The sequence below is a fragment of the Camelus dromedarius genome, chromosome 7, assembly GCF_036321535.1.
Source record: "Camelus dromedarius isolate mCamDro1 chromosome 7, mCamDro1.pat, whole genome shotgun sequence".
Classification (NCBI taxonomy): domain Eukaryota; kingdom Metazoa; phylum Chordata; class Mammalia; order Artiodactyla; family Camelidae; genus Camelus; species Camelus dromedarius.
In genome coordinates this window covers 7,779,411-7,793,744 of record NC_087442.1, presented here as the reverse complement: position 1 = coordinate 7,793,744, position 14,334 = coordinate 7,779,411, and the positions used below count along the sequence as shown (strand labels likewise).

General features: G+C 38.8%; 1 protein-coding gene across 3 annotated transcripts in view; it reads left to right on the top strand.

The window, feature by feature from the left end:
• CNTNAP2 (contactin associated protein 2) overlaps nt 1-14,334 on the top strand; it is a 1,833,097-nt gene that overhangs the window by 600,544 nt on the left and 1,218,219 nt on the right. For all 3 annotated transcript variants that reach the window (XM_064487267.1, XM_064487269.1, XM_064487268.1), the window contains one exon: nt 7,826-8,019. In XM_064487267.1, the coding sequence (XP_064343337.1) occupies nt 7,826-8,019 (194 nt within the window). The remainder of the gene's footprint in view (nt 1-7,825; nt 8,020-14,334) is intronic.

Genomic DNA, 14,334 nt, shown 5'->3' with positions numbered 1-14,334 from the left:
AGGGATTCTGTCAATTTCTATCTGAGTTCTTCCCTGGGTCTCAGCCTTGAAACTCTTTCGAGATAGGAAGCTGCAGAAGTAGGACTCACTTCATTTACGTCCTGTTCCTCAGGGATCACTGCTCTTTGTTGCGTCATATCTTGTCTTGCGAACCATTATTTCACATATTTTGTCTGCTTTTTCGTTGCTTCCGGTGAGAAAGTAAATTCAATTCCTCTTATTCCATCTTGGTTGGAACCAAGTTCTCAAACTCATTTTGTATTTTCCAATGTTGACTTTTGAATGAATCTTCCAATATCACCCTTCAGCTGATTATTTCTGACATATGTAATTTCAGGATTTTCCTCTCGTGAGGTTATTTTTCTATCAATGACAACATTTTTTACTTCTAAGATCACTTTCTGGTTCCTTTTACTACCTGTCTGTAAATATTTTATTTTTCACCTGTTGTAGCTGATCATTACTGCTACTTTTTAATGGATGGCACTATTTATGTGATATATGTGAGCCCCTAAAACATTTATTTCCCCTCCTCCTCAGTTGCTATCACATCTAGAATTGGTTGGCATTGAAGTTGTGATTTTATTAGCTGACTTTTGTGGCATTTGTTTTCTTTCCTGTGATTTTGTTTCTTTTGGGGGGAGAGGTAATACGTTTATTTTATTTTCTTATTTTAGTGGAGGAACTGGGGATTGAACCCAGGACCTTGTGCATGCTAAGCACACACTCTACCACTCTACCACACACCCTCCCCGCCTCTTCTCTGTGATTTTAAATTCTGGTTTGCACATTCTTCTTGAAAGACAGCTGTCTCTCTCACCTTCTTTTCTCCCCTGTAGTTTTGTGACTTCTCTACACAGCTTCCCAGGCCCTCAGTCCAGAACCACTTCTTACACGGACGACCTTGTGCCTTTGTGTGGCAGTGTTCCTCGGGCATCCCAGGTCCTGTCACCAGGCCAGTGGGTGCCTTCCCTCGGCTCAGATATGCCTGTGTTCTAACTTGGGCGTCCAGTCTCATGTTAGCCATTTCTCTAAGTCGGTAAGCATCTATTTTCAGTCTCTTTTCACAGGCATGATAGTCCTGGGCTCATGTGGCTTCCAGCCCAGACTCAGTCTTCGTCTCTCTGACACACAGGGACGCACATTCACCGACGCGCCCCAGGAGCCAGGTGCCCCTCTGCCTCTGCGTGTCTCCAACCCCGGCTCGGCAGGCGTCGGCCACGGTCCTCCTCACCACTTTGCATTTTGGCTGCATTTCTTGAGCCTGGAGATGCTGATCTCGTTTTTGATCCTGGCTATGTCTTTTCAATTTTCTTTTTATCTATCTTATCTCAAAATACTGTATGTTTAGAGCAGAAGGAGGCCTCTAAGCCCGAACCCATAATGCTATCTGGCCTGAAAATCTCCTTTCAATTTATTCTTTTCATCTGATACATATTGCATTAACCAGTTATTAAAGGTAGTTCTATCCTCAATTAAATTTTTTCTACCTTTTTCTTTTAAATTAGAATTGAGGCTTATAGTCCCTGGTGGAGTTGTAACCACCGGCTTGGGCATCGTGTTTACGCAGGAGCCATTTATCACCGGAAGGGAGCCTCCAAGCCCTCTCGTGAACCGCACACCAAGTTTCTCTTTCCTCCCAGAGGAACTCATTTTCAAATTACAGAGCAGACATGGCTGTCACAATTAGAAGCTATCAGTAAGATTAGAGTGTTGGTTTCATCTGTCTCTAAGTTCTCTATTATAATCCTTCACTCAAGTAACCCCAGTAGACTGGGCTTCCAGAATGCAAACACCAAGTATTTTTGTAGTTCACACACACATGCGCACATGTACGTGGAGGGGGAGAAATGTGTGTGTGTGAGCAACAGCAAAAAGGAGAGAGAGAAAGAGAGGGAGGGATGGGGAGGGGGAGGGGGAGACTGGGCAAGGGGAAAGAGAGGGAGGGATGGGGATGGGGAGGGGGAGACTGGGCAAGGGGAAAGAGAGGGAGGGATGGGGATGGGGAGGGGGAGACTGGGCAGGGGGAAAGGGAGGGAGGGAATAGCGTCCTGCCGTTCAGGGAATGGTAACCCTTATCCGTATAAGTACACATGTTTTCAAGACATTCTAACAATGTACAAGTTATTTCATAGATATTTTTGGTTCTTTTATTTGTACGTAAGAGTTATTCTGTTGTTTTTGTTTTTGTTTTGTATTGTTTTGTTTTTATTAGTTTTTTTAAAACAACTTCATTGTGGTATAATTCCTGTACAGTAAACTATAGATATTTCAGATGTACAATTTGAAGAATTTTGATAGATGTGTACACTCGTGAAATCATCACTACAATCAAGATAGCTAAGAGGTGCAAATCTCGAACTCCCAATTTATCTTTTCCCACCTCCTTATCCCCTTGGTAACCGTAAGTTTGTTCTCTGTGAGTCTGTTTCTGTTTTGTGAATAAGTTGTGTCCTTGTGTCCTTTTTTTTTTTTTTTTTTAGATTCTACATATAAGTGATATCACATGGTATTCTTCATTCTCTTTCTGGATATAAGAGTTATTCTTAAATCGTCTTAGAAATTAAGAGTTTATGATTATTTGGTAATTCCACCTCCTCTGTCTCCTCTTCAACTTTCCATTTAGCTCCTCTGAGCTACCATAATATCCACAGAGAACACTGCTGCCCTCATTTCTTTTTTTCGGTAATGTTGGGCCTTTATTTATTTATTTATATTGAAGTACAGTCAGTTACAACATGTCAATTTCTGGTGTACAGCACAACGTCCCAGTCATGCATATACGTACATATATACGTTGTCATATTTTTGCTGCCCTCTTTCTTCTATTCTCCACCATATCTTGGGGGAGCACTTCTGCTCTTATATCCCGTTTTCCTGAGGTTTTTGTCACGAAAGAGGTATCACCCTTAATCCTTGGATCGACAGAGGTTACACATTTCACAAGCCAAATGAACAAAATAATCAACTTCCCAATTACATGGCTAGATAGATCAAAGAGAAACAGGAACTTTCTCATCGATCTTTCTGCCATGTTCCTCATGAAAGCCTGACGTTCGCCCTCCCCGTGAGGTTAATCACTGTTCTCCCCACATACACTTCTGCTAAGGAATAAGTTTTAACTCACATTTTCACTGCTTTTGGATTTTTTGCTTCCCTCAAAGTTGACAATAAATTCTGTTTTTTTGAGTAATGAGTTAAACTGGATTCAATTGCTGTATGTTAACTACTTCCTTATTGAAAGATTGGAATGCAGAAAAAATGGGTAACTTAAAAAAATATATTCTGTATTTTTTTTTTTTTTGCAGAACTAGTTAGGAGAAATATTCTAAATTCCACCAATCAATTGCGCATTTTTTTTTCATTTCATTCACAGTAACAATTGCTTGTTTACTTCAATGACCAAATCACTGTGTTGCTTTTAGTAATGCATTGATAGATCGTTATGTGCAATTGAGTGTAGGATTTCTCTCAGGTTTGGAACTGTGTATTTAACAGATAAGAAAATATATGTATGATCTCTTGATGACTGTGTATATTGTTATCACCCCAATTCATATGGCTCCTCTAAAATTTTACAGAATTCTTGGTAAAATAGACACATGAATGATATATGACTATTGGAAATATTAGATACTACAGTAGAAGAAAACAGCATAGAAATAACAAAGTACAAAGTGGAGGTGACTAACCCATATTGTTAGTGAGCAGATTAGAAAGAAAGCAGTTCCAAGAAAATATTGCAGACTGGATTTCCTAAGACACAAATTCTGAGATGGAGAAGAGCATGCAGGAAAATTTTTAGGGAGTCCCTTTGGGATGAAGACCCGTGGAACGGAAGGGAATGGAGCAGAAATAGGCAGAGGGAGTAGGTGAGATGCAGTGCAGTCTCAAGGGAAGCTCCCGGGAGCTGGGATTCTGCAGGGAGCTCTGAGACCACGATGATCCTTTGGAGTTTTCCTAAGTTGGGGCAAGGGTACCGACCCTTTATAGCCCCTGGTAGGCTGGTCATTGCATCTGTCCAGCCCCAGGAAGGGCAGCGACTTGTGTAAGCTGCCTCTTTTTTAACAAGGGAATTCCTGAAGGGGAATGAGTGCTCACTGCTGACTCAGGTGGCTCTCTAAGTGTCTGAGAGCAGTCCGCCAGTCATGAAGGGCAGCCCGAGTGGCACATCACAGCATCCACTGCAGAGGTATTTGAAGTGAACATGCTTATCTTTGAAGGAGAAATAGTAATTGTCCAGGTTGGGTTGAGCGAGGATATGTGTGAGTGTAGAGGGTGTGTTCCAGGTGTGTCTTTGGGGTGTGGAGGTGTGGACCATTTATTTCAAGAGGCAATGAGGATCAACTGAAATATTGAGCTGGGATGAAATATGATTAGATTTGTATTCTAGAAAGATCATTGTTGGAGAAGTGTGGTTTGAAGAAATAGGAGAATGAAGACTGAGAAAGTAGTTACTATGTAGTTATGCACACATTCTATAGCTAGCACCTAGGTAGACTAAATATATTCACACGTACATTATACACATAAATCTTTTCAAATGTTTTTGGAAGTATAATTTAGATACGTGAAATGCACAGATTGGAAAATTTCCTTTCTTTTTAGAGGTTGATGTTGGACAGAGATTGACACATCACAGCCCTCTGGCGAGACATTTGTCTTTATTAATAAAGTTTTATTGGAACCCTGTCACCCTCTTGTTTCGGGATTGTCTGTGGCTGCTTCACGCTACTACAGCAGAGTTTAGTAGTTGTAACAGAGGTAGACGGTCTGCAAAGCCTAAAACATTCAGTGGTTAACCCTTCCCAGGAAAAGTCTGCAGACCCTCGGTGTAGGGTTCACTACCTTCAGGTAATACTGTATCACTTCAAATGTAGTATAAAGAACTCAGTGTAGGTTTTGTTTTCCTTGGCTCCTATCCTTTGTGCTATTGTAGTCACACATGTTCCTTCTACAGGTGTTATAAATCCTCCAAGTCATTGTTACTATTTTTGTTACAAACACTCAATTATCTTTTAAAGACATTTAAAAACGTGAACAAATATTTTATAGTCACTGACATGTTTACTGTTTTCAGCATTTGTTTCTTCATGTAGATGTGAATTTCCATACGGTACGTTTTCCCTGAAGCGGAAACATTCATGTTTCTTACAGAACATACCGATCGGTGATGAATTCTCTCGGCGTTTGTTGTAAATATCATTATGTCACTTTCACGTTTAAAGGCTATTTTTGCTGGGTGTAGGATTTTAAGTTGACGTTTTCTTCTTCTATTCTCATCGCTTCAGATATGTTGTTCCCCTGCTCACTGGCTTGCACTGCTATTGCTGAGATGTTATTGTCCTCTAGACACTTTGTCTAATCTTCTCTTTAGCATTGTTCTTCACCAGTTGCCTGTGATGTGCCTTGATGTATTTTTCTTTGTATTTATGCTGCTTAGAGTTCAGTGAATTTCTCAGATATTCAGGTTTATGCTTTACAGCTATTATTTCTTCTTATGTACTTTTTCTGCCTCAGTCTCTACGCTCTCTGCCTTTGGTACTCCATTTGCATATTTACTAAGACACTTACTATTACCCTGTGGGTTACTGGAGTATTGTTCATCTTTGAACCTTTTACCCTCTCTGAACTTCAGTTTGAGTAGTTTAATATGGCCCTGTATTTGAATACACTCATGTTTTCTTCTCAGTTTCTAATCTGCTGTTAAGCCCATCCAATCAGTGTTTTATTCAGAGTTAAGTTTTAGGTCAAAAACTTCCATTTTGTTCTCTTTTGTTGTTTCTTTTCTCTATTAAGTTTTCATATTTGTTTCTTCGATATTTATATGTTCTCTTTCAAATAATGGAACTAATTCATAATCTCTGTTTTAAAGTCCTGTTCTGCTAATTTCATCCTCTCTGTCATTTTTCATTCTATTTCTGTTGATTGACTTTTCTTCGGTTATGAGTCACATTTTACTGCTTCCTCAAATATCTAATATTGTTTAAAACTTTTATGCTGGACATTATGTTTTTGTGTTTCTTTCATGTTTTTATGAAAGTTTCATGAGAAGTGAACTTTCATGGCCTTCTTTAGTGGAGTGCTGAGTTTTCTTCAACCAAGGAGTTAATTTATTTGTGGGTCAGATTGATCTTTTTCCACGCTTGTTACCAACCTTTGTTCAGATGTGTCCTGAGTGGCTCTTATTCTAAAGACTAAAGTATTCTTCTCCCTTTCTGAGATCTCTGCTGAATGCCTAGAGTTATTCAAGTTCTCTCACTCTTGTCCAGGCTGAAATCAAAGTACTCCGAGCCGTGTGCATCCTCTGACTCTTGTTCAATTCAGAACTCTGTCTACCTGGTCTTGTGGAGTCTTGGTCTGCTGATCCACAGCTTAGTATCCACCCAGAGCCTGAACTGCAGAGACTCACTGGTGATCCAGTGTGCATTTCCAGAGCTCTTTCTCTGCACAGCTGCCTTCTCCCTGGCACCCTGTCCTACCATTTCCAGGTTCCTCGGGAGCTTCGATTCTACTCTGTCTCCATCTCAGTGATGCTGCTGTTTCTGTTTGGAATATTCTTCCATGTGCCATGATCCGGAAAGAGAACCAGGCAGAAAGCCAGAAAGTTGGCAGGGGTCACCTCATTTGTTTGTCTTCTCTCATGGATCAGGGTCCAACGCTGTCTGCTGTCCAATCCCTTAAAAGTTTAAATGTATACATTTTGTCAAGTTTGTAATTGTTTTTGTGTGTGTGTGTGTGGTGGGAGAGCTGTTCTGTCACAGTGAAAGTGGAAATATAAGCCATATAAACATCATTCAGGGAATAATGTATCAGTGATGATTTCCAGGATGATTTTTATTAGCATAGTCCTCATAAAATATTTTATTTTCAGCATTTAAGTTCCTCATTTGAAAAGTGATGCATATATTTTGATATACTGTACATTGGATTGTTTATTGAATATTTTGCTATTATTTACTCCCATTAGTAACTAAACTCGCTCAAAAAATTATATTGCCTCTTAGCGCTAAGCACTTTGCCATATTTTCGGTAATGTGTTTATGTGCAACCACAGTTATTTTACATAGTGCTGTAAATTAGGAGTCTTTGTTCTGTGTTAGTGCTATTTTCCTAATAAATGTTTTTTTTTTTTTTTGCATTCTAACTATTTGCCATTTAGTGTATTTTTACCAAAAGAAGTCTCACTTCATTTAGTAACTCAAATTATTTTCCTAGAAATGGGTTTATCTAGGGTCTACGGTTGTGTCCCTTTGAAGTGTTAGTAAACATACTGCCTGGTTTACTATATACCTTAGTTCTCAGGAGTCCAAGGACTTCGTGGCAGTTTAGGCCTCCTCTTGAGATCAGCTAGTATTCTTTGAGCTCTAAACTTCCTAAAGCAAAATATATTTCAGAGTTGTGTATGATTGCTTTTTGTTTCATTTGTGATCTACTAAAAGATAAATCCTTACATGAAGAAAGAGTAGATGGTTACATATCTTTTCCTAGTGATTTTTAGTTGGAGAATTCATGGTAAATTGATCAACCCTCAGCCAATTAGACTTTGACATGTACTAATAAAACCTAATTGAGGAATTATGAAGACATTTGCTCAGGAGAAAATGAGCACATAATTATACCATCAAGAGGTTAGAGTGTCAGTGTTACCCAGCTGGAAGAATATTAGTTGAAGTCCCAGTGGCATCTATAAAGGACACTTCATAATATATCTGTGAAATATAGTACCACCAAGGCCAATTAAAAGATGTAGAATGATCCATTGTCAATTGTAGAAGTTCACCGTTAAATAACTGTTTTCCCCTCTTGCCTCTACCTCATTCAGGTGCTGGGGGATGGTCTCCATCAGACAGTGACCATTATCAATGGCTGCAGGTTGACTTTGGCAATCGGAAGCAGATCAGTGCCGTGGCGACCCAAGGAAGATACAGCAGCTCGGACTGGGTGACCCAGTACCGCATGCTCTACAGTGACACTGGAAGAAACTGGAAACCTTATCATCAAGATGGGAATATCTGGGTGAGTCACTGTCTGAAAGGCAAAGACAGAGTTGAGTTGCAGATATTTGAGAATGGTGGTGGATTCGGTGTGTCCTGGGGCTGGGGGAGCAGCTACCTGGCCCCTCCCAGCCCTGGTGTAGCTGTTTTTGTTTCTGATCTTTCTGTTTCTGTCCTCTGGTACCTGCTGAGAGAGAGAGGAAATCTGAGCAAAGCAAAAGGAGGTGGTAAAATGAATCCAAACGCCAGTACGCCCCACCCAACCTGCGTCTTTCCTTAGTGATGGGAAACTGTTATTCTGCAAAGTAAACGTGTTCCCTTCCCCCACTTCTGGTATATTTCATAGAAAACAAAACCTTCCCCCCAAAACTGTGATGAAAGCTGGAAAAAAAAAAAGTATTAGGTAAAACGTTTAATGGTGGTTGAACCCTAGACTTCTTTAAACACAGTACTTCAAGTTACCGTATTTTTATCTGTAGAACAGATCTGCAGTATAGCAGTTGATCCCAAATACTGAACCAGGAATTAAGCAAATACAATGAAAAAAAGATACAATTTCCTGACTGAGGTTTCCATTTCTTACTCCTGCTCGCTCTTACTGGCCTCAGACTGTTTCTGTTGAAGATATTTAGTTAAAGAGGACGACTAAGAAGGTCTGTTGCCAACAGGGCTTAGAGGAGCAGATAGGCCCAGGGCTGGGGAATCATGGACTCTGAAAGCTTCCACTTCCTGCCGGAAGCCAGCCCCAGTCCCATTTTCTGGTTTGCTTCAGTGCAGGCTTGTTGGGATGAAGCACCGCCCCGTAGCTACTGACCATTTATGTATGGAGAGAAAAGTAAGATAGAAAAATCGTTTTCTTTTAAAGAAAAAGCAAATGGAAGCCCAGCCATAGCCCTGAGCGCATCAGACACCACAGTGTGCGTCTTCTGCCTAGTTTTAAATATTTTAAAATATTACTAGTCTTTGCTTTGAGGTTTGCGCATGTGCCCTTGTCAATATTTTTCTATTAAAAACCACTGAGACGCTGTTTATTCACTTATGCTTGTTGATCAAAGAAATAGCTTCCTAGGGCTGCAGTTTCCATCCAGGGCTTAGGGCAGTGGGTCTCAGTCTGGGCTCCCCATTTGAGTCTCCTGCGAAGAATTTGAAGTATCTGGATGCCAGGCACAGCCAGACCAATTAGATCAGAATCATGTAAGTAGAAATTTGATTAATGATGCTGGTATTTTTAGAAACAGGGATCTTCACTTTGGGTGAAATATTGAAATTGTGAAGAAATAATTTAGAGAAGTAGGAGCAGTGATAAGTGGCAAGAAAAGAAAATTCTCGATATTATATTAGGAGTTTAAGCCCCCGTTCCAGATCTATATGCATTTTATCCTTTCATTCTAAGACAACACTATAAAGTTTAACCCATGTACTCTTAAACTATTTTAATTAAACCAGAAAGGTGTGTGTAGTCAATCAAATATTCACAACATTTAAATAAATTATTGTAGAATGCTAAATTATGAGGAATTTATTTTAGTTTAATTATTTTAAAAAGAAATCATAATGAAAATCAAGTAAGGCCATCAATATTAAACAAGGAGGAGGAGGAAGAGGAATGAGAGGAAATTTTTTCTTTAATTTAAGTATTAGAGTGCTGGAGATTTTTGACCCCGTCAGGGCCCACTCCTGGAGAATTTGCATTTTAAAAGTCCTCAAGTGATTTCTGTAAGTAGGCAGAGTGTACTGCTCCTAGGTGGGGTAGGCGGGCATTTCCATAGCAGCGTCCAGTGATGGCACCTGTCTTGTGAAATAAGGATATAATATCCTGATAATAAAAAGCTCATGGGCCAGAGTAGTCCTTTAGAAATAACTTCTGTTAAGCCATGAGTGTGTGGCAAGGGCACCTGTATGTCGGGATGTGTAAATTGTAGGAAGCAAGTAGAGCAAACTCTTCATGGAAGGTCTTCATCTCACAATTAAGATAATTCAAAGTCTCAGCACAATTTATAGAAAAGTGGTTTTCAACCTTGGATACACAACAGAATAACATAGAAAGCTTGGAAACATATGAATGTTGGGTCCCACTTGCAGAAATTTGGAACGGGATGGTCTAAGATGCAACATGGGGGTCCAGAGGTTAAAGCTCCCCCAGCCATTCTGATGTACATTCAGCACTGAGAACGCTGTTTTGGATTGGTTTTCAGCCTGTAGCTAAGATGAGGATGGAGGAGATCTACTGTGAAAAACAGCAGTAGGAGAGGAAATCAGAAAGGACCTTCCTTAAAGTTAAGCAGAGAGACAGAGACTGACCAGGTGACAAGCAACCACCAAGCTTCTCTGGGGGGAGACGATTAAGGCTCCAGTCACCACTCAGCCCGCCCGTGGTGCACTCATTCTTTTCTACCTCTGTGGATTCTAACCTAAAACACAGTTAGGGGCTGAAGCCAGACACCAAACTATCTTTCACATCCCTGCTTATGTAAAGTTTTCCTCCCACGACTGAGAGACTGTCAAATCTTCCCCTGTTATGATGCTCTTCGCAAGGCTTTTTCAGGTTTCCTGTGTATAATCTGTTAGAAGGGAAGTAGTCTGTGTAAGCATTTCTTACCCAAAGTCCATTAAACATACAGTAAATAAGAATTCCAGCCGATTTTTGCCAAGAGGCTGCATTTCTTTTTGCTTGGGAAATAAAATTACTGATTTTGAATGTCGATATTTCAAACCAAAATAGGAAATTGGAGTGCTCATAGCGAATGCCTTCCTTACATACTCTTGTTTTTTGCGGGATAGTAACATGCTACAAATTTGCCTGTAATGTAAACATCACTTTTCTTTCTCTTTTAAAAATTGCCTTATTAAAAGGTGAGAAAATGCTTATATATCCCTAATTATTTTTTTAAAACAGTTTTAATCCCCTTTGTTAATAGTGTCAGTCTGAGATCAGTAACCACTGAATGTATTAGATGGCAAATCCCACAGAACAGAAATGTGTTATTGTATTTAAATTACATGGTTAGATTCTTAACAAGAACACAGGGATATATAAGTTTGTATTCTCTAAGCAGTATTAGTAGAGTATTAATTTGCTCGATGTGTTAAAAAGTCAGATCTCTTTATCCCTTATATGCTTTCCCCACATACATTACATATACACACATAAAAATTCATTGTTTCTGACAAATTTGAAGCATTAAAAAATCTGGAAAGGAAATAGTAGTGATTAATTCAGTAAATTCTTTGATTTTCTGAATATCAAGTCAATAGCTGGAACATGTATTCTCTTTTTTTTTTTTTTTTTTAATAATAGCCTATCAGCTAATATTTGCATGAAGAAACATCCTTCTAGATTGGCCTCTGTCTAGATGTTTGGAAAGTGAAAACCATGATATGGATTCAAAAGGCTTGAATTCAAGTATCTGGTTTCATTTATTTGGTTTTTAAAATTGGAAGGGTCTCTTGTGCCTCAAATTTTTAATCTAAGAAATGGAAATGATAATTTTGGGAAGATTTAAGTGAGATTGTGTAAGAACTTTCAGAAGCTACAAAGACTTAGAAATGCGTGTTATCAATTGCCAGTCTTAGGAGCATTTTGCAAAACTACTGTGGTATTTGTATTCAGCAACAATAGTCAGTTACAATTTTCAGATATTTTTAGTCCCCCTCTATCCTTCCCAGATCCAGTTTACCTCTGTTTGCTCTTATTGATGATTTAAAATATCTGAAAATATTTTAGATGAAGGAAACATGACTTTAAAAAGTAGGAAGAGGAGGGTGGACAAATCTCTGGCATATTTCCAGTTAACAAATGGAGTGGCCATTGCTAGTGTCAGCCAGGCTTGTGAGGCATGGCTGGTAGACCGAGCTCCGTGCCAAGCACCACTGCAGTGCCTGTAACCAATTATTTGTTACCATAATCGTGGCCACGTGTCCAATGAGCCATGTAAGGGGATATTGTTTATCATGAATGGATTAGTCTGTCTTTTCAGCCATTTGTTGTCGTGGTTGCACTGATTTTCCAAATCACTTAAAAATCTGTTCCAGTTATAAATGTAAAACATAATGTAACTGTTTCACAGCTCAATTGTGTACTTAAATTCTTTCCAAAAAATTCTAGAATTGATTCCTGCATATGACACCGAGGAAGACAACTAGCCCTGTCGCTTGCTCGTGTATCTTCCATCACATAATAACAGCCTCTTCTCCATGTAGGGCATGAAAGGAATTTTTCCACCAATAGATAGGGATTTCCCTTGCTTGTTTATGTAAACACGTGCATTGTCGCTGTAATCGCTCACTTGGGGAACAGACCTGGCAGGCATATTCACATAATTTTATAGACAGCTTATTGAGAAATAAAACATACCAGAGTTAATCTACATTAAACCCTTTCTAAAATGACCCTTGGCATAAATAGGGTGAAAATCTTTAGGAATTATATGGAAGAAAATAATTTCCAATCTGAATTTAGAATCGACTTATTTCTGTGAAATAGATTTTTCTGTTTACACCCCTCTTAGAACGGGTGGTATTTTTAAAGCCCCATGAATTTTAATAAGTTGAGTGGATATTCCAGATTCTTTTGCATATCCTGTAATGCCTCTACTAGTGAATTTTGGTCACCTTCCTAAATACACATTTGTATTGTGAGATTCTCATTTTAAGAGGTCATGAGAGTTTGTCTTGTGTCAAGTTTGTGAGTCACTCAATATTCTACACATATTACACACATATAGAAGCATCCTAACCAACACAGTTATGTGTTTAATGGTTCTTTCCAAAACTTTGGAAGATAAATGTAAGATGTCATTAATAATAGTGAATATTTTGTTGGCATACACATTTAGGAAAAGGAAAATGATATAATCTTATAGGATAAGTTTTCTTATATGCAATGGAATAGCAGTATATAATCCTTCATTGTCTAGTGTATTTTTCATCTATGAGACAAAAAGGGATATTTGCAACCATTGTTCTAACTTTTTAAAGTGTGTTTGGTTGCTTGGAGAGCTCTCTGAGAGAGGGAGTGTTCTCATTAAGCACTAGGGTCTTCTCAGGTGTTTTATTTTATTCTGGACTCAATTAATGGAGATGCTAATATTTTTCTTATCAGATCAAGGTTGGATTTAGGCAACATGAAGCTAAATGGCTCCAAGTGAATGCAAATTTATATACAGTATTGATAGATAGGTACATACAGATATTTTATATAAATAGCAATTCCCTCATTTAAGATGCATGTCTCTGCTTCTTTCAAGTGTTAACTTAGTGGAATTTAGAGGAATTCTAGCATGCCTACAGGGAGGAATTTAGAGCCCAAATCTTTTTTCTCTTGCGGCTGTCCACCTAGGTCAGGTCACGATGTTCTGTATACTTCCAACAAGACAAGTGTTACTCTGTGTTTTGTAACTGTTTATCTCTATATGAATGAAAATTGTTATACTTTTAAAGGTCAAGCCTGGGAAGCAGAGCCTGGAGAATGGGCTGTCCTGTCTATTTCAGACTCTAGGTAACATTCTTTTACAAAAAGGTGCAGAACCAGCATGACTACGCACAGGCAACAGAGCACAAAGGTTAGAGCTGATGGAATAGATCCAATATGAAGTTAGGTTTGTTCTTCTCTGTTACAGGAAGTCATTACCAGTAGATGAATCTTCTACTGAAATAGGTAGGACATAATCACAGCTTTCCTGATTTCTAGATAATAAACAAATGAATAAAAAGCTGACATTTCCTTAGACTTCTGAAATCATATTCTTTAAATCGGTGACGTTTACTCTATAGAATGTGATCCTCCTCCTTTGGAGGAGGGTTGGAGTTTATGCGGTCTTCCGTGGGACATGTCTGTAACACTCAACAGGACTGAGTTCGCGGCCAAGCAGGTAACAGATGTTTAGGAGTGCAAAGCTGAATTGAAGCACCTTATTCTGAGGATAAATAGGTTGAAGCTGACAGACCTAATGTTATTTACATCTGAGCCGCAAGTCCGGGTCACTCACCCCCATACTCAATATGGAGCCAAATACCCTTTTTTTTTGGTTTAGCCAGAAGCACCATGACTAAATGAAAACAACCAGATGGCATACACAATATTTATAGAACAAGAGAGGGTGGACTCTGGAGCCGGATTTGATCTATCAAAACCCTATTCTAACACTTTGTAAACAATGAACATTTAACCATATTAATCAACCTTTCATGGGTCTTAGTTGTAAAAGGGTTATAATATTATCTGCCTTATGGGGCTTTTGTGAGAATTAGATAAACAGATCAAATTGCTTAGAACAATACACCATAAATATATGCTTACCTTTCTGTCTTCCTCTCATTTCACCTCTTCCTAATTATT